General features: G+C 41.3%; 1 protein-coding gene across 2 annotated transcripts in view; it reads left to right on the top strand.

Moving 5' to 3' along the window:
- Nucleotides 1-26,959, top strand: part of Acin1 (apoptotic chromatin condensation inducer 1) — a 36,336-nt gene that overhangs the window by 5,480 nt on the left and 3,897 nt on the right. The window contains exons 5-13 of one of the 2 annotated variants that reach the window (XM_077800275.1): nt 5,933-6,021; nt 7,082-8,347; nt 9,256-9,471; nt 12,034-12,149; nt 19,940-20,081; nt 23,468-23,510; nt 25,599-25,732; nt 25,852-26,004; nt 26,771-26,912. In XM_077800275.1, coding sequence (XP_077656401.1) covers nt 5,933-6,021; nt 7,082-8,347; nt 9,256-9,471; nt 12,034-12,149; nt 19,940-20,081; nt 23,468-23,510; nt 25,599-25,732; nt 25,852-26,004; nt 26,771-26,912 — 2,301 coding nt within the window. Of the gene's footprint in view, nt 1-5,932; nt 6,022-7,081; nt 8,348-9,255; nt 9,472-12,033; nt 12,150-18,051; nt 18,182-19,939; nt 20,082-23,467; nt 23,511-25,598; nt 25,733-25,851; nt 26,005-26,770; nt 26,913-26,959 lie in introns of those variants that run through there. The other variant, XM_077800276.1, reaches the window with a different exon arrangement.

Below are 26,959 nucleotides of genomic sequence, written 5' to 3'. Positions count from 1 at the left end.
AAATATTAAAAAATTCTCTCTCTCTCTCCCTCTCTCCTCTCTCACTCTATCTTTAAAAAAAAAAAAAAAAAAAAATCTTTTTGAGTGTCTATTGTATACCTGGCATGTGCCAGGCCCCAGGAAAATGCTAGCGAAAAAGCCAAGTCAGCTGTAAGAAAACTTAAGAGTGTAGTAAGGGGATGGGCTTTCAACAAATAATTACATAATTATAGTAGTGCTAAGTGTTTGAAAGGCAGTGCAGAATAATAAGTGAGCATATTATCAAGATCTCTAACCTAGTATGTGGGATTGGTTCAGGCAAGATTAATTTTTTTCACATTGTAAAAAATACTAGGCACACAATTTTGCATTGTATCTCATGCAGAAGTCTATAAATAATAGCCTTTGCTATTTGGCAACCACTTAAGACTTTTTATACTTTCAGGAGAGCATGTTTATATTTATAAGATGTGGATGGTAGGTAGATGTATTAAACCAGTATGTAATTTAACAAGTATTTTGAATATTATCACTGCTGTTAGTCATCAGTGGTAGTAGGGGGTGCCGCCTATTCAACACTTTAAGAATTTATGGAAGTTTCCAGCTCTTTTGATTAATGTAGGATTCATTAATGAAAATAGATTGGGGGAGGTATGTAATGATGAGAGAGACGTCTCCTGAAAGGTGAGGAAAAATGGAGGACCTTAGAGTCTAATTTTAGGATCTTGATTTGCTCAGTGCCTATTTTTCTTGATCCTATTCTTAGACCCATAGGGAATTTTGAGGGGGAAAAATTTTTTTTTAATTTTTATTTTCTTCATTAATTTCAGAACAATATTGAGAAAGCCATTTCATGTAAACCAATGCTTATCTATCCATGATATGCATTATAATACTTAGAAACTTTTTTTTTTTTTTTTTGATACCAAGGATTGAACTCGGAGACAGTCAAACACTGAGCCACATCCCCAGCCCTGTTTTGTATTTTATTTAGAGACAGGGTCTCACTGAGTTGCTTAGCACCTTGTTTATCTGAGGTTCGCTTTGAACTTGGAATCCTCCTATCTCAGCCTCCCAAGCCGCTGGGATTACAGGCATGTGCCACCGTGCCTGGCTTGGAAACTTTTTTACATGCATGTTATTAGATTGTTAGGGATGAGGCCTGAGATTCTGAATTTCAGCAACTCTTGAAATGATGTAAGTGAGGCAGCTTTTGTCAATCTCTGAACCACATATCATGTAGCAGAGATCAAATGATTGGGTGTGTTCTCCATACCAGGAACATGAAGAAGCCACTAACACAGTTCAGTCTTACCTCCACACAGCTCAAGATCTGGGCTTCAGAAATAGGTCTTGGAGAGATGCCCTCCTAGCTGAGACTTTACCATCAGAGGGATGGAGAGTTGAAAATTTTTTCAATAAATTAACACTGGCAGCATGTTGGAATTATTAATAAGGTCCTTCAGGGACTTCTTTTCTCCTCAAATATGAAAGTAATAGACCCTCAGATGGTCCTCCTTAGTCTGAGTGCTCTTTTTTCCCTGACTGTAATGCCAAGAGGAAGAGGAAAGCTTTTCTGATTTTTTTTGGTATTGGGGAAATCAGAAACGCTTAACCACTGAGCCACATTTGAGACCCTTTTTTCCATATATATTTACAGACAGGGTCTCACTAAATTGCTTAGGGTTTCACTAAATTTCTGAGGCTGTCTTTGAGCTCATAATCATCCTGCCACAGCCTCCTGGGCCACTGGAATTACTGTGCCCAACAGGGAGGGGGACACTCTTGTTTAAATGAATTGTCAGTATCTTTTTTTCTCAAAAGCCAGTCAAGAAAATATATATTGACCTGGGTGCAGTGGTACATGCTTATAATGTGAGCAACTCAGGTGGCTGGGGCAGGAGGATTGCAAGTTTGAGGCCAGCCTCAGCAAGTTAGCAAGATTCTCATCAATATAGTGAGACCCTGTCTCAAAAGAAGGACTAGGCATGGTAAAGCACTCCTGGGTTCAATCCTCAGTACTGATTAAAAAAAAGAGAGAAAACACAGGATATTATTAGAAAGGACAAAGGCATAGAGATAGAAATGGTTATGATATTTTTAAAGAAGAGGTAGTATGTAGTATGGCAGAATAAAGTTATTTCATATTTGAGACTAGTTGTAGAAACAATCTAAAATTTTATTTTATAAGAAATGGTGGAATTGTTTAAAATTATGAATAGGACCAAAAAAAGAAAGAAGATAGGTTTTCTCAATTCTAAGTGTAGTTTGAAATGAAAGTGAGAAATAGATATTGAAATAAAAATAAGATTTCAAAAGCAAAGATTTAGAGTAAGGCTAGCCACTCTCTTCCCTGTTTTATGTCATTATTAGGATTCTTCCAGTGGCTATAATTGATGGGGGTAAAAAATATTCAGAAGTAAAAGAAAACGAGGGCTGGGATTGTGGCTCAGTGGTAGAGTGCTTGCCTAGCATGTGTGAGGCACTGGGTTCGATTCTCAGCACCACATAAAAATAAAGGTATTGTGTCCACCTACAACTAAAAAAAAATACATATATATATATATATATATATATATATATATATATATATTTTTTTTTTTTTTTTAAGAGATGAAAAATGCATTAGAAAACATGAATGTGTTGGGCTGGGGATGTGGCTCAAGTGGTAGCTCGCTCGCCTGGCATGCGCGAGGCGCTGGGTTCAATCCTCAGCACCACATAAAAATAAAATAAAGATGTTGTGTCCACTGAAAACTAAAAAATAAATATTAAAAAAATTCATTCTCTCTCTCTTTCCCCCCTCCCCTCCTCTTCTCTTCTCTTCTCTCTCTCTCTCTTGTCTCTTTAAAAAAAAACAAAAAACAAAACATGAATGTAGCCTTGTGTGATGGCGCATGCCTGTAATCCCAGCAGTTTGGGAGGCTGAGGCAAGAGGATTGCAAGTTCAAAGACAGCCTTAGAAACTTGGCAAGGTTCCAAGTAACTTAGTGAAACCTGTCTCAAAAAAATACCTATAAGGGCTGGGGATGTGGCTCAAGCGGTAGCGCGCCTGCCTGGCATGCGTGCAGCCCGGGTTGGATCCTCAGCACCACATACAAACAAAGATGTTGTGTCTGCCAAGAACTGAAAAATAAATATTAAAAAAAAATACATATAAGAAGGGCTGGGGATGTGGCTCAGTGGTTAAGAGCCCCTGGAGACCCTGTGTTCAGTCCCTGGTACCAAAATACATTTTGGATCTTTGTCTTATATTTCAGTAACCTCTTGTTTTGTATTGCAGGCAGTATCCTAAACAGGAAGTTTATAAAATCCTCCTTGACTTTCCTTTTGACTTCTTTTATTTCCACCACTTAGACATTTTCGGGGAGGGCCGGGGGATTGAACTCGGGGGCACTTGACCCCTGAGCCACATGCCCAGATGTGGCTTTTTATTTAGAGACAGGGTCTCACTGAGTTGCTTAGCACCTCGCTTATCTGAGGCTAGCTTTGAATTTGCAATCCTCCTGCCTCAGACTCCCAAGACTCTGGGATTACAGGCATGCGCACCATGCCTGGCTTCGTTTTATTTTTTTAAGGTGTTGAGGAGTTAGTATCCACTCTCCATAGTCAGAAGTTGTCTATATATCTCCTTCTATGTCATCCCTGAATGTATTTTTCTTAGTTATCTTTTTTCCAGAAGAAATGCAATCTGGGAAAATACAAAAATATTTTAAAATATATGTTCAGAATATGAAATTTTTCTCAGAATACTGATGTTCTAAAAATATTTTTAGTTGTAGATAGACACAATACTTTCATTTTATTTGTTTTTCTGTGGTGCTGAAAATTGAACCCAGTGCCTCATACGTGCTAGGCAAGTGCTCTAACACTTAGCTACAACCCCAGCCCCAGAATACTGATTCATTTAACAAAGTTGTAGCCATGGATTTTCTTAGCCAGCCCTTTTCTTAGAGTTTGTAGCATTTCTAAGTGGTTAGAGATTCATCACCTCTTATTTATGTTTTCTTATTTATGTTTCATATTTGAGGGGTTTGTCTGGTTTTCACAAAACAATGATGACCAAAACTTTCTGCTTTGTTTCTACAAATCTTTTTGATGACCTAAGTGTTTCCAGAGGAGTAAAAATCCAGAATCAAATGTAGTTTTTACAATATCAAAAATAATATCATAGGGGCTGAGGTTGTGGCTCAGTGTTAGGGCGCTCACTTAGCACGTGCGGGGTGCTGGGTTCATCCTCAGCACTACATAAAAATAAATAAATAAAATAAATGTATTGTGTCCAACTACAACTAAAAATATATATATTTAAAATATAGCTGGGTGTGGTGGTGCACACCTGTAATCCCAGCAACTTCAGAGGCTGAAGCAGAAGGATTGCAAGTTTGAAGTCAGCATGGGCAACTTAGCAAGGCCCTGTCAATTACAGTGAGGACTGAGTATTGTGTTGCACATCTGTAAACACAGCTACTTGGGAGACTGAAGCAGGAGCATTGCAAGCTGGAGGCTAGCCTCAGCAATTTAGTGAGGTCCTGTCACAAAATAAAAAATAAGAACTTGAGGTACAGTTCGGTGGTCAGAGTCTGAACCATCATTATAAGTATCATAATTATAAGTATCATAATCATTATAATTATCATAATTCTGCACATAAAATCATAATCTGAGAGCCTGTTAATCAAGTGATTATGAAATAAAGTTTTACAAAATTGTCTTATAGTCATTTCATTAGTTTTTTTTTTTTTTTGCTTTGGTCACTACAGTAGCAAAGCTTAGTTCATGTTAGAGTAATGGGATATAGAAATAAGAAGATCTGGAATTAGTTTTTACCATCTGCTTTATCTGCACTAGTTTAGATGCTATTAATTTAGAACATGGTTCTCTGGATCGTTTAAACCTTTTGTGTTGTGCCAAAACTGAACTCCATCTAGTCGATTAAATCTGAAACACAGTTAGTTACCTTTGTGCTTTTTGTTTGTTATTTTTGCAATGCTGGAGTTCCAACCCAGGTCTTCACACATTCTAGACAAGTGCTTTACCACTGAGTTATTCTCTTTGCTCAACTAGCATCAAGGTCTTATCTCTTCCTTCTATCACTGAACTATACTCGTAGTCCTTCTATGTAATATTTTAATACTGGTAGGAAACTTCAAGTTCAACCCTATCCAAGACATGAAACTCACATTATACTTAAGTGATTTACTTACAGTTGTCTTCCTTCATAGAATATTAGTGAAACCTTCAGTTTTACATGGAATTCAGAATGACCTAGATTGGTGTTTTACAAACTTTATTTTAACAGCCACCACCCCACCCCCACCCCCACCCCCCCACCCCCCGCAAAAAAAAAAAATCTTTCTCCTTGAGCTCCAACATATAATATATACTCAAAAGGACTCAGTTCTGAAGCCCTGTCCCGTTAGCTCAAGTGATTTCTAGGAACAATGGGGCCCTGGAAACCATTCATCTAATTGTACAAATTGACTGGTTTATTTAATCATAATATTTTGATCAAAATTAGCAAATAGTAGCAATAGGGTGTTTTGAAAAATGGGCCTAGAACAGAGTGAAGTCTTGAGCTTTGGTTCAGAATAACAAAACACTTTGTAGAAATAAGTGCTTTGTATATTCCTGCTAGACAATTTGAAGTCTCTAAAGTTATTTTAGTTTTATCTTGTTTGTGGTACATAACTCATGTATTATGTATGTGATGTTGAAAATATTCTAGACATGCACACCAGGAATAATCAATAAGACCCTGACTTTCAGGGCTATGTATAGTCTTTTTTGAACATGGAAGCCAAAGAAATTGATAAAAGATACATATCAAACATATATATTGATAAAAGATACATATCAAAACAGCTTGTATGCTACAGTTTGTTGGATTTTAGAAAGTCATGAATGAGTGTTCATGACATTAAATCTGACTTGATTTTCTTTCATTTGATAGGAAAAGGCTCCTCTGTTTCTGAAGAGAAAGGTGAATCTGATGATGAGAAACCAAGAAAAGGAGAAAGACGATCATCTAGGGTCAGACAGGTAATCAAATACTTCCTAAGCATTCAGTCACCTCTTTGAGCGGTGCTTTGAAATATCTCCCCCTCCTCCTTTTCCTCCTCAAACTGTTTTAGAGGTAGTGTCTTTATAAATTTTTATATAGTCATCTTCTCACGTCATCTTCTCACTTCTCTTTGTCACTTTTTTATGCTATTTTGGTTTTTTTGTATGTTTGTTTAGTTCTGATTTAGTCTTTAGAAATCAAAGCATATATATAGATATATGAAAGTTAGGTTGGTCTGCATTCTTTTTATATATATATATATATATATATATATATATATATATATAGATAGATAGATTTTTTAGTTGTAGTTGGATACAATAGCTTTTTATTTTATTTATTTATTTTTAAGTGATGCTGAGGATCGAACCCAGGGCCTCACATGTGCTAAGCGAATGTTATACTACTGAGCCACAATCCCAGCCCTGGTCGTATTTTTAAAGCACATTATTAGAAAAGATACATCATAATTAATTTTTTTGGTTAAAACTTTAAAACTGTTAGAATAATGTTAAGTGAGCAGAGTACAAAGGCATATGTGTATCATAATTAAGACCATGCAAAGAAAGGTCTGGAAAAAAGAATGAAAAGAAATATACTAAAATGATAAAAAATAGGAGCTGGGGTGGTAGATCAATGGTAGAGTGCTTGCCTAGCAGTGTGAGGCACTGGGTTCAATTCTCAGCACCGCATATAAAAAAATAAAGGTTCACTGACAACTAAAAAATATTTTTAAAAATGATAAAAATAATCAAATTATGTGACAGTATTTTTGTTTTCCTCCCTGTTTCTAGATGTTTAAAAACTTGAAGCTAAAAAATGAACTACAAGCAGCTTCATTATTCCTTTTGGTTACTGTTATTTTGATTCCCATAAGGAACCCACATTAGTCATAGTTATCTACTGTCATACCTGTTTCTGTTTTAACAAAATTGTATATCATTGAATTTCTTATTCTTGGGAGTATCAAATGGGATGCTTTTTCTCCATTGATTGTGAGCAAATATATTTGGAACTGTTTTATATCTTTTCTTTCAGGCAAGAGCAGCTAAATCCTCTGAGTGTAGTCAAGCTGCTGAGGGGGAAGAGAATCAAGAAGTACCTTCTAGAAATCTGAGGGTCAGAGCAGATCGAAATTTGAAAACAGAAGAGGAAGAAGAAGAGGAGGAAGAGGAGGAAGATGAGGAAGAGGAAGAGGAAGAAGAGGAAGGACAAAAATCTAGGGAGGCACCAATCCTGAAACAGTTTCAGGAAGAAGAGGGAGATGTGATGCCCAGAGCAAAACCAGAGGAGGTGATTGATGAGAGACCCAAAACCATAAGAGCTCAGGAACAGGAGGGGCTAGAGAGAGGAGGACGAGTTACAAGATCCCAGGAAGAAGCTAGAACTCGTCATCTCACCAAACAGCAACAAGAGAAAGAGATGCAATCAGTTTCCCCCCTTGAGGAGAAAGGAGAAGAAATAAAATTTTCACAAGGCTTGGAAGAAAAATCACAGTCCCCTTCCCCTCCTCTACTGACCGAAGATCTAGAGAAGGCCCCTCTTGTGCTACCACTGGAGCAAACTGCCAGTGAGGAGGAGACTCCCCCACCTTTACTTACCAAGGAAGCATCTTCTCCACCACCTCATACACAACTCCAGAGTGAGGAAGAAATAGAACCCATGGAAGGCCCAGCACCCCCTGTCCTCGTCCAGTTATCTCCTAATACAGATGCTGAGACCAGACAGCTTTTAATATCTCAGCATACTGTGCAGTTGGTAGGTGGCCTGTCGTCTTTGTCAAGTCCTGCAGACACCAAAGCAGAATCTCCAGCAGAGAAAGTGCCAGAAGAGAATGTTCTGCCTCTACTTCAGAAAAGCACATTGGCTGAATACTCAACCCAGAAAGGTCTTGAAACTGAGCCAGAAAAATCTGCTCAGCCAGTCCCTTTAAAAATGGAGGAATTAACATCACCCAAAGGCATTACTGAGGAATCTCTGAAACAACCATCTTTGGAACAGAAGGAAGGCAGAAGGGCTTCACATAATCTTTTCCCAAGCCACAGATTGAAACAGTCAGCTGACTCATCCTCTAGCCGATCCTCCTCTTCTTCCTCCAGTTCTAGATCTAGGTCTCGTTCTCCTGATAGCTCTGGCTCTCAGTCTCTCTCACCTCCGAGATCCAAGCAGAGAGATAAATCCCAGGCACGAATTCACGCCAACCCTCATGGTAGACCCAAGACAGGCTCCAGGTCAACATCAGAATCTAGGTCACGTTCCCGATCTCGTTCCCGTTCCCATTCAGCATCAAGCAGCAGCAGAAAAGTGAGTATGAGAGATTCCTGTGTGTGTTGAAATTCTGTCTGTAAGCCAGTGTTTTTCATGCCCAGAAGAACCTGTCATAATTTCTAACAGGAATAGGAAAAGCTTCACTTAGTCCCCAGTTCACTGATCATTTACCCTCATCCCAGAGTCTAATTTTCAATTAATTGGCCCCTGACTGGAGTTGTTTTCCATTATGAGTCCATTTGATTCCAAAGAAAGTTACTCTCATGCTGTACTGGACATAAATTTCTTGAGGGTATGGATATGCCTTAATGTGGGTATCCCAGTACTCAGCATCTAGTTGGAACCTAGTAAATTTGTTGATAAGTAGTAAGGGAGATCAGTAATTCAAGCAGTAATAATAAGTACAAAGACTTTTTTTTCTCCCCAAGTTCTTGTAGTGGTCCATACTTAAAATAATTTAATGTTTTTATGTGGTGCTAAGATTTGATTGAACCCCAGCCCCCACAAAGACTTTTATTCAGCCATGAGAAGAAGGAAATTATGTCATTTTTAGAAAATGGTTGGAACTAGAGACCATAATTTTGAGTAAAATAAATGAGAGAGGAAAGTGTCAAGTGTTTTTTCTCATCTGTGGAAACTATAGAAGAAAAAATAGTGGGGGAGAAAAGAATGTGATGAAAGTAGAACGGAGACCATTAGGGTAGTGAAAGGGAAGCAGGAGGGAGGAATAGAGGGTAAGAAGTGAAATTGTTCAGATTATGCTTACATATATGTTCACATGAATATGCCACAGTGAAACCGATTATTCTGTATGAATATGTACCCCCCTTAAAAAAAAATCTCAGGTATGAATTGGGTTAACACAAGTTGGAAAACTCAATGATTTACTGATTATACCATATAAAGTAATTTTCTTTTCTATGCGTTTCATTTAATTTCTTCAGTCTCTGAGCCCTGGAGCCTCCAGGGACAGCAACACCAGCTACACTGAAACCAAAGATCCCTCTTCTGGTCAGGAGATTGCAGTTCCACCAATGCCACAGCTGCAGGTTCTTGAGCCAAAGGAGAGAACTTCCACCTCCTCATCCATCCAAGTGAGGCGTCTGAGCCAGCCTGATCCAGCCGAAAAGCTCATGACCCAGAAGTTACAGCCTGAGCGGGTAGGCTATCGTGACCCTTCCCTAGAGGGAGATGGAGAATTAGGCATAGTTTTCCTTTTTGTCTTAACTGTAAAATTGAGAAGTCAGTCTGGACAAACCGCAGGAGAAATGTAGAGGGTAGGGGTAGGGGACACCTGTTAATCCTACTTAACTCATTTCTATTCCCTGGTTTATAAAAGTTCTCCATGAGGCTGAGAAGCAGTGTTCTCATCTCCAGGGCTCTCAGCATCAATTCTTCCTCAGAACTTCTCCTTTATCTGTCCCAAAGGAAGACTTTTATCGGTTCTCCAAAAAAGAAATCTAAGGGTTGGGATATATCCCCAGTCAACTCAGTGGTAGAGTATGTGCTTAGCATGGATAAAACTCAGTTCAATCCCCAACACTACCGCTCACTACCCCCACCAAAAAAAAAAAAAAAAAACCCTAACGAAATGATTGCTGACTTAGAAATAAGGTCTTAAAAAGTATTTATCTTGAGAGCTGGAGATAAAGTTCAGGTGGTAGAGTACTTGCCTAGCATGTACACAGTCCTGGGTTCAATCCCCAGCACCACCAAAAAAAAAAAGGGATCTCTCTTTAAGCTACATTATAGTCAACATTCTAAGAAGAAGATGAAATAATGCAGATATAGAGGACTTTGTGGTAGAGCTGGACTGTATATATACTCGCCTGACTTTCCTGTCTTTTGTTTTTTACATTTCTACACAAAATTTATTGTTATAATATTATGCAATATAATTCTGTTAAATAGGCTTTGTTTACTTCACAAATTTTATTTCCTACTCCCATACAAGATGCATCATGTTATTCTGTTAGAGATTAGAAAAAGAGTACTAGGCTGGGTGTGGTGATCCATGCCTATAATCCCAGCTACTCTGGAGGCTGAGACAGGGAGATTGCAAGTTCAAAGCAAACCTCAGCAACTTAGTGAGATCCTGTCTCAAAATAAAAAAAAATGAAAGGACTGGGGATGTGGTTCAGTGGTTAAACACCTCTTAATACCAAAAACCCTAGTACCAAACACTGTAGTACCAAAAAAGAAAAATAGCTTTGGAACAGATTTCATATTTCTTAAATGTCCACACTTTATTCTACCCTTCATCTTTTTAAAAAATATTTATTTAGTTGTAGATGAACACACAGTATCTTTATTTTTAATGTGGTGCTGAGGATCGAACCCAGTGCCTCACACGAGAGGCAAGCACTTTACCACTGAGCTACAGCTCCAATCCCTACCTTTCATCTTTTTTTTTTTTTAAGAGAATTTCAATATTTATTTTTCAGTTTTTGGCGGACACAACATCTTTGTTTGTATGTGGTGCTGAGGATTGAACCCGGGCCGCACACATGCCAGGCGAGCGCGCTACCGCTTGAGCCACATCCCCAGCCCCACCCTTCATCTTTTTACATAGAACAAAGATTAGTTGTCTTGTCTAACTATAATGGTAGTTATTAATATGTAACATTACAAATGGTGTCATCCACTTAACATACTCAGCCTGTGTTTTTTCTATATATTAATGTCTGATCGAGATAATTACTTATTCAATGTCTGAGAAACTCAAGAATGCAGAACAGATTTAAACCATCAAAATGAAAAACAAGTTTTTGAGTGAAATATAATAATAAGCATGGATAAACATGAAACTGGATTGTACATTTTTCTCCATCAGATATTGACAACTTCCCTCCAGTTGTTTAATTAGCTTCTTAAATGGTGTAATTGAATGGTCCCCTTCCCGTTCTTCTTTATAAAATTATGTGGTATTCTAGTGATTCACACATTCACAGAGTGACCACTCCAAGACTTTAGATAAGAGCTTACTCAGTTATGTCAAAATCTATGAAGTCGGGGGCTGGGGTTGTGGCTCAGTGGTAGAGTGCTTGCTTAGCATGTGTGAGGCACTGGGTTTGATTCTTAGCATCACATATAAATAAATGAATAAAAGTTCATCAACAACTTTAAAAAAATGAAGTCATCATAAAAAGAAGTGTGAAATTGAAGAGGCAGAGCCACCAGCTGCCACACAGCTGCAAACCCTAGAAACTCAGACCTCTTATCTACCAGAATCAGAAAGGAGACAGCAACAAGGTGTGTTAAGTCCATTTTGTCAAAGGGACTGTTCCCTTTGACAAAATGGACTTAACACACCTTGTTGCTGTCTCCCCAAGTTCTTGCAGTGGTCCATACTTATCAATGTCCTCTGACAAGTAATTACATAGGCCCTCATTTTACTGAGGCAAATTAGGGTGTCACACTCAGTGCAGTTCCAGTACTCTGATGCTGGAAGTCCTTCTGAAGGAAGGTAGGCCCAATTATTCTTTAGACTGGTAGCAATACAGGAATGGTAGAATCTAAAAGCACTTAATAATTATGCTCAACAGAGTTTCATTTAAGCAAAATTAGGTATATTCTGTGACATAGAAGAGTTGTGTTCAGAGTCCATCCTGGAGACGTGGCTCTTTTTCATCCTGCCCTGACTTTTTCCAGCTCCAGATCAAAGAAAAGGAACCAACTGAATTAAATCCTTTGTTATCTTTGTTTTTGCTATCTCCTGACAGGTGAGCCCAAAGAAGTGTGAAGCTGAAGAGGCAGAGCCACCAGCTGCCACACAGCCTCAAACCCCAGAAACTCAGACCTCTTATCTACCAGAATCAGAAAGGATTCATCCCACTGTGTAAGTGATAAATCTTGACTGGGGTATAAAAAGGAACTAGGGATGTGGGACCAATCTTTGCTGCCTAGGATTCTTTGAGAAGCCCTAGTTTCCTTTTAAAACATGAAGGCAGGGTGGGAGGGTAGCTCCTTTAAGGAGCAAACAACTGAAGCTTCTATCTCCTCACTCAAGATGTATAAAGGATTCAACTCAGGGAATCTTAATGCTGACTTTAATTCATATTTATTAACTACACCTGTGGCCACGCAGTTAAAGGATATTGAGGGTTTGTAAAGAAGCACAGTCTTTCAGCACACAGTGCAGCAGTATATGAAGTTCCTATGAAGTTAGATATTGATTCCTGAGCCCCTAAGATTCTTCGATTGATCTTATAATTATATCAGGTTAAATTTGTAATTGAATAAATACATTATTCATTATTCTGAACTTGAAATTATAAGTTAAGAAGTTATTGAAGCAACAAATAAAAAATTTTAAAAAAAGAAGTCATTGAAACCAGGTGTGGAAGTTCATGCCTGGAATTACAGTGACTTGGGAAACTGAGGCAGGAGGATCACAAGTTCCAGGCCAGCCTCAGCAACTAAGCGAAGCCCTAAGCAATTTAGTGAGATACTTAGTGATACCTGGTGAGCCCCATCCCTGCCCTTTTTTCAGGTTGAGACACTAATTTAAAGAAAGACACTAAAGTCTCAAACTGAAAAAGGGGCCAGGGATGGGTCTCAGTGGTAAAGCACTTCTGGGTTCTTCCCTCCCAGTACCAAAAAAAGAAAAGTCATTGAGTCAAAATTCATGGTTTCAACGGTTCATGGGAAATGGGGGGGAGAAAAAGCATTATAGAAATAGAATCGCTTAACTTTTAGACATCAGGAATTTTGAACTGCTTTAGAGAATGTCTTATGCAGACTATTAGTCTCAAGTTGTTCCATAATTGTTTTTATGTCATTTTAGTACTGTTATTATCAGTATTATTTTTCCTGTGTATAATAATCTGATAATTTATACACTTAGGAGACCTTCAGATTGTCTTTTGACTCTGAATTTTGGAGGTTAGTGGGCAGGGGACATGATTTATTATTTCATATCCTTGTGATATTAATGATCGTTTCATATGCCTTAACATAGATTCTGCCTTGCTACTGTCCATTCTCATATTGTTGCTTCTTCTGCCATCTTGTGGCCATTACATTTTTTGGTTTGATTTTCCTTTTTGAGATGGGTATATTATCCTTTGGAAAAGGGTTTTTCTTCTAGGACCATAAAAGAAAACTCAGCGGATACTGGAAGATGTTTAGAGTTCCTCAGTTATATCATCAATAAGAAAATGGGGTGACGTCTTTTCTTCCATATAACTCATACAGACATAACATCTGCTTTCCCTCTCCCTCCCCTATTCCATGAAGCTACAGCATGCCCTTTTTTCAAAATGTTGACAGTTTCAAAGTGGGTATTGACAACCTACTACTAATTTGCCCTGAGGAACTTCTTCCTATGCACCTCAAGAAACAGTAATTTTCTTAAAAGCTCCTTGCTAGCCTTAAAGTTCTGGGTTTGTAAGATCCTAGCAACAGAAAAGCATTTTATGTTGTTTGGAAGATTCTTTATTTCTCAACTTTCCAATTCAAGTCCAAGGCAAATGAAGCTTGGAGTCATATAAGTTTTCCTTCCCGGGTAAAGGTGGCTTTGACCTTCATTCTATGATATAATCTAGTCACATTGATTTTGACAAAGTATTAGGGAAATGACACCATCAGCAAATATTGAGATTGTCCATTGTTGCCTAGGCAAGCTTCATTTGAGCATCCTGTAGACTAGAGATGCAGTCTACATTTGGAATAGCTGAGACACATCCCTCTTACCTTCTTTCCTTCTGCTGCCTGCCAGGTAGTCTGTTCAACAGCCTAACAAAACAAAACAAAAAAAAAACATGCCCACAGGCCTAAACTCATAGGCTATTTTTAATATTAAATTTGGTGAATGAATGCTTGAGAAGTTTGCCTTCATTCTTCCTGACTCACAACATTTCTCCTAGTCTTTTTCACCTTCCACAGTGCTAGTGTTTAGTATGGGAGCCCTCTAGAGCCCTAGCCAACTTTTAAAAGTAGGATCAGTAGTACCAAATGGAAGAAACTATTTGTGGCTTAACCTTTGTTGTCTTCTCTCAACAAGAAGTGACAATGATTTTAAAAAAACAGCAGTAAAGTGTTAAAAAATAAATTAGACTTTATCTTCAGGACTTCTTACTATTTGGAAGAGATTGGCTAACTTATTTGCTGTATTTGGTTAAACCTGTTCACATTATGAGTGCCTGAGGAATTCTAGATTTATGAGGTCAGGTGTCTTTTTCATTACTTGGAGCAGGGATTTGTAAGCCCTCAATCCTATTTCAATCAATCCCTGTTCCAAAATCTAGTCTTCTCCCTCCTATGGCTTTAACAGAAGTTTCCTCATACAACAGAAATTATAGTACTCTTTTTTTAACATTATAAAGCAGTAGGGGATCCTAGTGTCCAGGAAGGCTGAGGCAGGAGGATCTCAAATTCAAGGCTACCCTGGGCAACTTAGTGAGACCCTGTCCTTTTTTTTTAATATTTATTTTTTAGTTATAGGTGGACATAACGTCTTTATTTTACTTTATATGGTGCTGAGGATCAAACCCAGTGCCTCACACATGCTAAGTGAGTGCTCTACCTCTGAGCCACAACCCTAGCCCAAGACCCTGTCTTAAAGAAAAGGTTGGAAATGTAGCTCAGTGGTAGAACATTTGACCTAGTATGCATGAGGCCTTGGGTTCAATCCCTAATACCACAAAACAAACAAACCAACAATAAGGGGCAAAAGGAAAAAGGATAATAAAAGTGTATAGGCAGCTATATCATTTAGTAGTAGTTAATTCAAACCTGAATTAATTAAACACAACCTTCTGACACAAACTTAGCAGGCATTAGCAACTTAAGGCTGTTGATACTAAGGGAGTGTTTCTGTAAACCAATATTACAATGTAATTGATATTTTCCAGGAGATCTACAATGCCTGTATCCCAAGTGATGCATAAATTTAAAAAAAAACAACATAATTTGTCATAAGTATTATGAGTTTGCTCATTGAGAACTTTGTATCTAAGGACATACCCTCCAAAATCATACTGTCCTTAGTTAACTTGGAACTAGTAAGTTCCTGAGGGTATCAAGTCCCTCAGTTATTTTCTGAATTTTCTGTAATAGCTAAAATTCAAACACATATGCCTATAGGAATTTATTTTTTCCATTAATTCTTTTGAATCTCATTTACATAGAACTACAAAATGTTTTTAACTTCCAAGTGGTTCCATCCTTTTCTTCTGGGCTCTAATGCTGTCTGTTTAATTATAGATAGCTTATCCCCACCTCTCACCCCCTTTCCCCATACTATTTCACAGATTTTAAAAAAGATTTTGGGAATATTTGTGCAAGAACTTAAATAGTGGAGGAAAGAAAGGGAGGTGCCTTTTGTTTAAAAAGGATGGGACAGTTTCAAGGATTCTTTATTATCATCTGAAAACAAGGTCTCAGAAATTCTCGGATCCCGCAAAATCCACCAAAGGGAAATAGAAGAAATAGATCTCCTGTGTCGTAAGAAGGCCAAGGAGAAAATTGTAAAATTCATATTCTAAAAAAAAAATGAGGTAAAATTCTCAATAACAAAAAGTTCTTCCTCCAAGTAAGCTACTTCTGGACAGGCAGTTTAGCAGCTGAATGTATTTTAGAATGACAAGGAATGTTTAGGATGTTGAAGGTAACATTTTCTGATGGGTAATAGTCTTTTTTTTTTTTTTTAAGAAATTTTTAGGTCAGCAAGCATTTGATAAGTATCTACTTGGTGCCTACTGTGGCACACTAATTCAGAAATATTTAAAGAGCATTTCTTTGTGGGCTAGGAGCCAAGGGATGGAGTCCCTCCCCTTGAGAGTCTGAATGGTGGAGGTAAGGGGCAAGCAAACTAGTCTTCCTTGTAGAGAGTAATAAGGGCATTGCTGAAAATCTTTCATGCTAATCACTGAATAATTTGCCTTCAGAGAAAGAGGAGACTAATCTGAGTCAAAAAGAACTTCAGAAGGGGCATCAAATGAGATAATAGCGAACATGTGTTGTAGTGCACCTCTGCACTTTGGGGTGTTGTCCAGGCCAGACTGGAGCTAACATTTATTACACTGTTCCATGAAACAGGTATTGTTAACCACACTGTACAGATTAAGAAACATACACAGGATCAGAAACTGTCTACTATCACAGTTTGAAAGAAGATGGTGCCAGGTCCTAGCCAGTCTAATCCAGAGTTCTCTCTTATATTTTGAGCAGACAAGGACCATATGTGAATGGGAATACTTTTTGCTTATTTGTTTTTCCCACTACTAGGGTTTAAATCCTGGGGTACTCTGCCACTAAGCCTGACCTTGAACTTGGTATTCTCCACCCTCAGCCTCAGGAGTAAACTGGGATAACATGCATGCAGCACTGAATGTCTGAAAGGGAACTTCTAAAGTTATAAACATGACTGAGGCCTAGACCAAAAGGGCCTGGGGGATAGGGGGAGGTGTGCTGGGGATGTAGCATGAACAAGGCTGTGGATTCTATCCCTGGCACCAAAAAATAAAAAAAAATCCTTAACTTAAAACATGTAGTTTAGGACTTTAAGCAGCAGTAAGAAATTTCACCCCTGGCTGAAACCTCTGGTGTTTAAAATGCCCAGTGGTAGGGGACTTGCCTAGCATACACAAGACCTTGGGTTCATTCTACAGCACCGCAAAAACAGACAAAACCTGAGCTTTTTGATTAAGTTCACAGAATCTTGTCCTGGTATTAAACCTCTGCTGCCCTTAAAATACAAAAAAAAGCACCTTTGCAATCAACAAATAAGCATTTTGAGTATCTGCTGAGTGCTTTTTCAGTCTTTATGGTCTGTTTTACACTTTAACATGTGCTCTGGTGAAAATGCCCACAATTAATATTTTTTGTTTTGTTTCTGATCACTTTATACGCAGCTGATATTCCCTTCCCCTGTCCCAAGTAGCAGCTTTCTCACTTCCAGTGTCTAGTCTACTCCAAAAAGTAGCCTTTAAGCTTCAGGTATGCAAGGTCCAATTGCCCCGGTTATCCTTTTCCTAACTGGCTCCAGGGAATCCTGGGGCAGAGGGACCTTATTAAAGACTCTGTGAAACAAAGTTGTCTGTCATCTCTTCAGAGACACCCACCCTCCCTTCTACTGGTATTTTGAAAAGGAACTCTCTCTCCCTCCTTATCCTGGGAAACAGACTGGATGGAATAGTAACACGTGGTCATTGCCTGGGTGAGCTGCCAGTGATTGGATAGTGACTATAGTATTGGATAGTGACAATTCTATTCCCACCTCCCCACCTTAAGCATATGACTAGTCTTCCATGCTTGCTTCCTGGGTTGAGGGTAGTGGGCCCATAAAAATATTGCTCATGTCCCTCATTTGTAGAAGGAATGGAGGCTTTGGTTGTCTTTAATCATTTTTTAACTATGCCGTTATCTATCTTCTTTAATCGTTTTTTTCACTCCCAACTCTGCTGGTTTCCCTTTCTTCTATTCTCTGGAGTCTTCCAATCAAGGAGCTGTAACTTTATGTCCTCTCTACCCAGCCCCCTCCCTTGCCCCTGGGAAGACTAGGAAAGCACACCTCCCCCTATCCCCCAGGCCCTTTGGGTCTAGGCCTCAGTAGCTGTTGTAATCTGAGAAAAGAAGGAAAAAGGCCAGGCCTCTTGAGCCAGCAGTCGTCTCCCTGTGGCCTGCCAGAGGATAAGAACCTTGCTCACTCAGCTCCCTCCCTCTTTTCTTTCCCCTCCCCTGCTGCAGCAGGGCCCTCCCCCATCCGCACACACGGGCTGCTGGGTAAGTGGCAAGATGGCTCCCCTGCATGTCTCCGGCTGATCGCTGCCGCTCCGCCAATACAATAGAGCCAGCCACTACCAGCAGCCTGGCCCTCTTCCTCCTCCTCCTCCAGAGAGACCAATCCAGCCGAACTCGGGGTTTGCCGTGAGGACTTAACGCTTATCTCTTAAAAGCCAGATCTATTTTAGCCTCCCCACACCACCACCACCACCACCACCTCCCCTTCCATTTACCATTTTTTGGATCCCCAGTTGCTGCATCTTGATTTTCTCTCTCTGGATCGGGTGGCTGGGGAGGAGGTGGTGGGATCTTGGAACAAGGAAGGTGGTTTTTTGGTTTTTTTTTTTTAGGATTTTTTGTTTGGTTTTTGTTATTTCTTCCATTCCAGAAAGGGATAAACAGCACTTCCAGGGGGAGAAAAAAAATCATGTTATCAGAAAGCAAAGAAGGGTGAGAGCTTCACATTTCCATGTATCCCTTTTCCCCACCTCTCTAGCTCACCTCATCTTTCTTCTCTTCCTCATGGATTTCGTTCCATCTTTCATTTTGGTTTATTTTCAGTCATTCTGCTTTCCCCCTTTGTCCTTCCTGCCCTAATTGTGATTGGCCCCACTTGCCCTCACTGTGTGGGAAATAGGCCTTTTTTTTTTTTTTTAAATATATATATATAAGCTTTTTCTAGATTCAAGTAGTTGAATCGCGTGTTTCTGTGGGGGCCTCTTAGCTGGGGGCACAGGCCCAACTTCCCCTCCCCCTAACCTGTGCATCCCTCTCTGACTCCCCTTGGGAAGCTATACTGACCTGAGTGGCAAGCAGTCTGTTGGGAATGCTGAATTTTCTGGTGGTGGTTATCGGCCTGGGGACGCTTGGGCTCCTGATCATATAAATTGGATTTTTTTTTTTTTTTTTGGCCTGATATTTGGGTACTAGAAGGAGTAAAAGATAGAAGTTAGAAATGAAAACAAAAAACAAAGATGGAAAGATAGTTTATCTGAACTGAAGCTCTGGGATTCTTTGCCTAAAGTGGGTGCCAACTTGTGTGATTAAAAGTGGGGGAGTGGGTTCAGTGTTTGGTAGGGGGAGCTACATACTGTGGGGGAGGTGTGTCCTTACTGGGAGGCCTGCTCTCTTTATCTCTAGGAAGTTGGAATGAGGGAATGGGGACAAACTGGGTAAAAGTCAAATGAATATAAGAAAGGTTCCTACACCTCTTGAGCAGGTAAAAGTGGCCTGATTCTTTGAGCTTTTGTACTCTTCAGCAGTTTTAGTTTTTCCTTTTAAATGAGAAAAGATCCTTGTTGAAGCTCAAACCTTAACTAGCCCTACATTCCCCCTGCAATCCCCACCCCCACCATTTTCACTGTTCTGGTGCCTCCAGATCCAGTGGGTCAGCAGGCCTTTACTTATTAAGCAGTTGATTAAACACAAGGATAGGATCATTTGCCACAGCCACGGCCATTCTTTCTTGTGTTTTTAAGGAATCAGGTCCCCATACTCTCTCATACAAGGTAAAGGTGCCTGTAGTCAGGGGGATATGGAGGCCACGGGGTTGTGGGCAAATCACAGTCACTTTAGAGGGACCATTTTCAGCCAGGAGAGTCTTTCTTTCATGTAAGAGTACTCTGGGTGAGTTATTATCTAAGAATAGGTGGCGTCCTAGCTCCACAGCAATAATCCATGTAGGCAGTGGGTGGTGCTGTAGCTATAATCCATGCTTTTCCCCCCAAGTTTCCCACTTTTCCTATGGTGGCAAGGTTTCTAGTCTGATCTGAAAAGTGGCCATCCCAGTTCTACCCAAGTGATGAGGCATGGGGGTTTCATTATCCAAAATCTGACATCTTGCTCTCTCTTCCCCTTGGTTCTTTCCTGCTCTCCCCTCCAAACCTCCCCCCATCCTGTCAGTGAGGAGAAGGAGGAAGTGACAATGGACACAAGTGAAAACAGACCTGAAAATGAGGTTCCAGAGCCTCCAATGCCTATTGCAGACCAAATCAGTAACGATGACCGCCCAGAAGTCAGCGCTGAAGATGAGGAGAAGAAAGAGGTAAATATCCAAGCCACCTGTTGGGGTGGGTGGGCTGAAGTGATCCTAGGGGAAAGAGTAGACCATTCTGGTGAACCCTCTTACAAAATGGGATAATTTAAAGAGGGGATGAGGCAGGTCCTTGGATCAAGACAGGGCCAAGGGAGAATTCGCTGGTTTAGCAAGGGAGACCCTTGTGATGGGGACAGGGTTTATTCATCCTTTCCCTGTGGGGGAAGTAGTATAGTCCAGACTCCTGGAAATTTGTAGCTAATTGGAAGTCTGTTAATGAATCTTAGTTTCTAAGACCCAGGCTCAGCTTTTCCTGCTATTTTCCCAAGCTCCTCTAGATAACTCCTTGAGCTTTCCCTCCTTTTTAAAAGCCTGATGGAGGTCAACGCCATCTAGTGGGCTTTGGTGGTTCTCACCAGATGAGCCATGCTGAGGAATTTTTGTTCCTCATCTGCCCCCCAGTGGTCTCATTACAGATATGTAGCTCCTTAGAAGCTAGCACTTGGACTGATCCAGAAGGCCCTTTCTCTATATCTATAACCCCCTGGCCTCCCTTTTTGGCATATATATTCTCTGGTGTCCTGCACCCAATTCAGGGGGCTCCCCCCATCAGAGCCAGCGAAATCTTCTTGGCTCTTACAATAATATAATTAGCTGGGTTTGGGAGTGGGATAACGGGTGGGAGGGACTGTTGTGTGTGTAGCCTTTCTCTGGTGTGTGTTGCGGGGGCGGGGGCCGGTGAAAGTGATTTGATGTGCAGAATATTATTTATTACAAGGTCCTTCTTCCCCGTAAAACTTTGTCCAAGTACCTCATGTACGGTAATCCGCCCGTAAAATATAACCCTGCCCAACTGGCCAATCGCTGATGCCGCCTCTTCCTCTGGACCCACCCGCTGCTACTGAGCTGCCCAATCAGAGCCAAGTCTGCTATCCAGGTGTCTTGGCCAGAGGGGGGCATGTATGTGGGCTCCTGTGATGGGCCCCCTTTTGCCTCCCTGTCTTGCTTACATCAGGGGGCCAAGAAGAGCACTGTTTCTGGAGAGACTTGTATTGAGAAAAAGCATTTGGAAAGGGGTGGACTTGCATCATCTCCCTGCTTGGGACACCCCAAGAAGAGCTTGTGCCAGTGCTGGGGCGCCTGCCCACATGCCCTTGCCCTATCAAGGATTGTGGGTTGCCTTGTTTGCTACAGACTGTTGGGATCCCCATCTAGGGCACCAAGACAACCTAAAGAGTCAATGTTTGTGGTCACAGTGCCATGCTGTAAAACACTGAGTGGGGCCCTCGGCTTAAGCTGTGACGACTAGGAACCCTGCAGAGAAGTCTAGGGTTTGTGCCCCAGGGATTTAATGCTGATGACAGCCCAGCCCATGTATCACCACTTGCTCATCAGATGGACTTTCCTTTGGTCCCTGTTGTCCATGGTGAAGGGCAGCATGTTGATTGCTCCAACTTCTCCTCCATCCCTGGAGGCAGGGGCTCATTCATCTACCTGACTGGAACCACTGTCTCAGCTGGAGTCCCTGAGGAGATGCTGCCCACAACTCAGAAGAAAAGTATTCTGACCTTGCTGCTGAATGTGCACCAGGTCCTGGGGATATTCACCTACTACCCCAGGCTACCTTCATCAGAGGCTCCATGATCCCACTCGATGAGAGGACCCCTTCCCCAGTTACAGGCAGAGGAGAAAGGGACTCTGGAGTCATCACCTGGATTCCAAGTATTGGGTGGTGGTATTGCTGCCGCTTGCCACTGGTGGACATAGGGTCCTGCTTGCTCTCATGATAAAAGGCAAGGACCATTCCTGCTACTCACAGGCCATCTCATCAGGGACTGCAAGATGATGCCCCTACTGGGCCAGGACTGATGTCTCTACCCCTTTCCCCCCTCTACCCCTCGCTGAGCCTAGCCTGGCCACCGCCAGTGAACTGTCTTGACATCATGGAAACTGGGCAGCGTCCCCCCACACGTTTCCCTCCCGCCCCCCTGCGCCCCTGGGAGGACTCTGGCAGTGCCGTGCTGACTACCACGCCGTGCGCCCACCTTTTTTGCCAACCCAACCCCCCACCAATTGCACAGCGCCTAGCAGGGAGGGCTCATTCTGATTGGACCGGCGGTTGACTAGATACAGTACACAGTGAGGTGCGATTGGCTGAACTGAAGATCCCAGGTGTGAGATGGTACCTGGAACATTTGTCATATTCCTAGTTTATTTTCTTCTTTATTTTCTTCTTCTTTTCCTTTTTTTTTTTTAATCTTTTTTATTTTGATTTTTTTCTTTATCCTTATTTTTCTGATTTCTTTGTTGGATTTATTTATTTGGTTCATGTTTTTCCTGTTTTAATTAAGACCTTTTTTTTTCTCACTAACTTACCCATCGAGAACGGCCCGGCTAAGGGTCAGGCTGGCCCTTAACAGAGACCAAGGAGACTTGGTTAGACGACACAAACGGGGCCGGGGGTGGTTAGGGAAAAGGGATTTCATCAAGTGGGTTCTGCCCTACCCTTTAGAAGGGTGGTAGGGTAGTCTTAGTTTTTCCAGAAATAAGCACCTAAAATCTCTGTTGCCCTTCCCCATCCCCCTTAGTTCTTAGTCTTTCTTCCATTCAGTGTTTTAGGGAAGAAACATATCCAAACTATCTTCTGGTCCTTGGCAGAGCCCCTAAGGCTTGAGCCCTGATTGGAGAAAAAACAGTAAGGTTCTGCAAGGCTGTAGACAGTGGTTGGAAAGAATGACAATGTATCTGGGGACAGCCTGTCCTTCGCACAAACTTCCCTTTACTAGAGACACCTTTCATATCTAATGAGTCTGATGTGGCCCCTTTCCTGTGGTGGGAGCCTAGATAGTCCTGACAGCCTGCCCTCAAGTATTCCAAAGCCTGACATTATTAGTGGATGTCAGGCTGGGGGTTGAGAAAAGGAGGACTGCCCTGCTGAAGTTGCCATCCCAAAGTTGAGTTTCCTTGGGTTAGCAAGGAAGTTCCTGGGAGAGTAAATGACCCAGTTCTGGGCACAGTTTGTTGGGCTTGGTGTCCTCAACTTGTAGAGATAGTGGAAGAGGGCATGCCCAACATCTATAAAGGTATGGGAAGCTGCTGATTCCTCTTCCAGCTTATTTCTGGTAAAGCTAATACATAGGTTTGGTATGGAATAGATGTCTTCTCCCTGCTGATGTTTGGTTTTTATTTTTTTCTCTAACTTGCATTGATTCTGCTTCGTTTTTGCCGTTTGCCGCTTCTGTTTTGGTCTCTGTCCCTGTCTCTGTGTCTCTATCTTTCTCTGTCTCTTTCTGTGTGTCTTTGGAGCCTATGCTAAGACTGCCCCATTTAACCTCCTTCCCCCTCTCTGTGGGGTGTCTCTCTTTCTCTTTCTCCCCCTTATCTTCTCTATACAGAGCTCGCTGCCCAAATCATTCAAGAGGAAGATCTCCGTTGTCTGTAAGTCTAGCCCTGAATCCCTGATAAAGGCCAGGAATACCATCAAATCAGTGTTCATAGAGAAATGGAGTCCCATTCTCTCTCAGTGAAATTCTTAGTCATCCCTTCTCTGCCCCTTCACCTAGCAAATCTGTACCTGACATATTTTGGGTTCCATTTTGAAATTTAAAATTTTAGATAGTCCTTGTCATGTTTCTCCAGTTATATTTTAATAAGATGCACTGTGTCTCAGATCATTTCCCACCTAGCTTTAGAGGCCTTTTTGTTTTTGTAATGAGGTCTGCCATATTTCCCAGTGTGTCCTCAAATTCACAATCAGGACTCCTGTCTCAGCCTTCCAAGTAGCTGGAATTATAGGCACCTGTCCTTATGCCCAGCTCTTAACAGTTTTCCAATGTGGAACTCTATAGATTACAAAAGTATAATAAGTTGGGTGTGATGGAGCACCCCTCTAATACCAGCTGCTCAAGAGGCTGAGGCAGAAGGATAGCAAGTTTGAGGCCAGTATGAATAATTTAGCAAAACCCTATCTTTAAAAAGGCAGAGAATGTAGCCCTGTAGTAGAGTACTTCTGGGTTCAATCCTCCCTAAACCCCCTCCTCAAAAAAAGGTATAATAGTTGTTTGTTTATAATTTAGATATCAAACTGTAGTGCGAGAATTACAGTATGAGATCACATTTTAATTTTAAATTCTGCTTAGATTTTTAACATGACATGGTCATTTGGTCCCCCTCTGCCACCACCACCGTTTTAGGGACTGAACCCAGGGGAACCTTACCACTACCACCAAGCTACATTCCCAACCTGTTTTGTTTTTTTATTTTGAGACAGGGTCTTGCTAGGTTGCTAAGGCTAGTCTCAATCATGCAATCCTCTTGACTCAGCCTCTTGAGTCACTGGGATTATAGGTATGCACCACCATGCCCAACATCTTTGTTTTTTATGCATTCCTATACCTAGGCTGCCTTCTCTGCCACGTCAGATGTTTTTGCTTACCATTTAAAAGCTCAAACTGCACCAAGGCAGGAGGTCAAGGAAGGAGGATTAGAGTTCAAGGCAGCCTCAACAATTTAGCAAGATCCTATCTCAAAAGATGAAAGGGACTGGGGATGTAGCTCACCACAGGTTCAATACCCAGTCCAAAAATAAAATAAAAAACAGCTGGGGCTGGGACTGGTACTGGGGTTGTGGCTCAGCAGCAGAGTGCTCGCCTAGCACGTAGGAGGCCCTGGGTTCAATCCTTAGCACCAAATAAAAACAAACAAGTGTATCCAACTAAAAGCTAAATTAAAAAAAAAAAAAAAACAGCTGGCAGTGTAGCTCAGTGGTAGAGTTCCTGGGTTCAGTCCCCATTACAAAAAAAAAAAAAAGAGAGAGAGAGAAACTACCATTTGATGAAAAATAAATAAAGCTTAAACTGCTAAGGCAGGATGATCACAAGTTTGTGGTCAGCCTGGGCAACTTAGACACTGTCCTAAAATAAAAAGGATTGGTGATGTTGATCAGTGGTAGAGCACCTGTGGGTTCAGTCCCTAATGCCAAAATAACAACTGCTCAACAAACTAGTTAGTTATCTCTCCCTTTTTGCTTTTTTTTTTTTTTTTTTAAGAAGTCAGAGAGAGCAAGAGAGGAGAGAGAGGGGCCCAGGAGGAGGGAGTTTTTTTTTTGTTTGTTTGTTTTTGTTTTTTTAAAGAGAGAGGAGAGAGAGAGAGAATTTTTTAATATTTATTTCTTAGTTCTCGGCGGACACAACATGTTTGTTGGTATGTGGTGCTGAGGATCGAACCCGGGCCGCACGCATGCCAGGAGAGTGCGCTACCGCTTGAGCCACATCCCCAGCCCCTCCCTTTTTGCTTTTATAGATTATAGTTTTTGTCTGTCAGAAAGGGACAGACCTTTTATTGGTCACTCTGAAGCCATGGTTTTTTTGGTCACTCCGAAGCCATGGTTTCCCCATCCCCTTAATATGATTTCTTAAGTTAACCTTTTACTAAAACTCCAGTCGAAGGCAACCTGTGGGTATTATGGTGTGAACCAGCAGAGGGCCTGAGACCATCTAACTGTTGGGTCCTATTTCTTGGGGACAGCAGCTACCAAGGGGGTACCAGCTGGAAACAGTGACACAGAGGGTGGCCAGCCTGGTCGGAAACGTCGTTGGGGAGCCAGCACAGCCACCACACAGAAGAAGCCCTCCATCAGTATCACCACTGAATCACTCAAGGTGAGGTGGGAAGAGCCAGGGAAAGGGAGGACAAGACATGTTAAGGTGGGAGAAGACATGTTAAGGTGGGAGTAGACATGGGCCCAGTGTAACGGGGAGGGGGGGTATCTGTGTCCCAGAGCCTCATCCCCGACATCAAACCCCTGGCGGGGCAGGAGGCTGTTGTGGATCTTCATGCTGATGACTCCCGCATCTCTGAGGATGAGACAGAGCGTAATGGTGACGATGGGACCCATGACAAGGGGCTGAAAATATGCCGGACAGTCACTCAGGTAAGGCTTCTACACTCTAGCATCAGGGGAAGGGTAGTAGGCACAGAACAGGCAGGTGGGGAGCTAAGGTAAAATCTTGGAAAAGAACTCTAAAGTATTGAGTTAATTGGTCAGAGTATCAAATCCAGTCCGCTGCCTTCTGTGAATAATTTTTATTGAACACAACCTCACCAGAGTTAAGAAGTTGCAAGATACCATGTAGCTTGCAAAGCCTAAATGTTTTATTATCTTGCCTTAACCATAAATAATTGCCTACCTCTATATTAGTTTTTCTTTTAGAGACAGGGTCTTGCTAAGTTGCTGAGGCTGGCTTTGAGCTCATGATCCTCCTCCCTCAGCCTCCCAAGCCACTGGGATTATAGGCATGTGCCACCATGCCTGACCTGTGTTAGTTTTTCTTAAGACAAAGTTGATGTAGTAACAATCTCAGGATCTGGTGGGAGTTAACTAAATAATAAAGTCTCCCCTTAGCTGGGCTTGGTTGCTCAGACCTGTAATCCCAGCTACTGAGGAGGCTGAGGTAGGAGAATCTCAAGTTCAAGGCCAGCCTTGTCAACTGATCAAGACCCTATAGGGCTAGGGATGTAGCTCAGTGGTAGAGGGCTCCTGGGTTCAATCCTCAGTGCTGCAAAATAAAAATCTCCCCTTAGCAGAAGGAACCTTCTAGGTTGGCTCTACTACTGTCTCACCAGAGCACTAGAGGCTGAAAAGAATGTACTAGTATGGTTTTGATAGACACACCCTCTGTTATCTTGTACCTTTATAGGTAGTACCTGCAGAAGGCCAGGAAAATGGGCAGAGAGAAGAAGAGGAAGAAGAGAAGGAGCCTGAAGCAGAACCCCCTGTACCTCCCCAAGTGTCAGTAGAGGTAGCCTTGCCACCTCCTGTGGAACATGAAGTAAAGAAAGGTGAATGAAATACAATGCAGTTCACTGATTCCCAGAGCACTTCATTT

Source organism: Urocitellus parryii, chromosome 6 (genome assembly GCF_045843805.1).
Source record: "Urocitellus parryii isolate mUroPar1 chromosome 6, mUroPar1.hap1, whole genome shotgun sequence".
NCBI lineage: Eukaryota > Metazoa > Chordata > Mammalia > Rodentia > Sciuridae > Urocitellus > Urocitellus parryii.
Note: the sequence above shows the minus strand (reverse complement) of the source record. Positions and strands in the feature narration are given on the sequence as shown.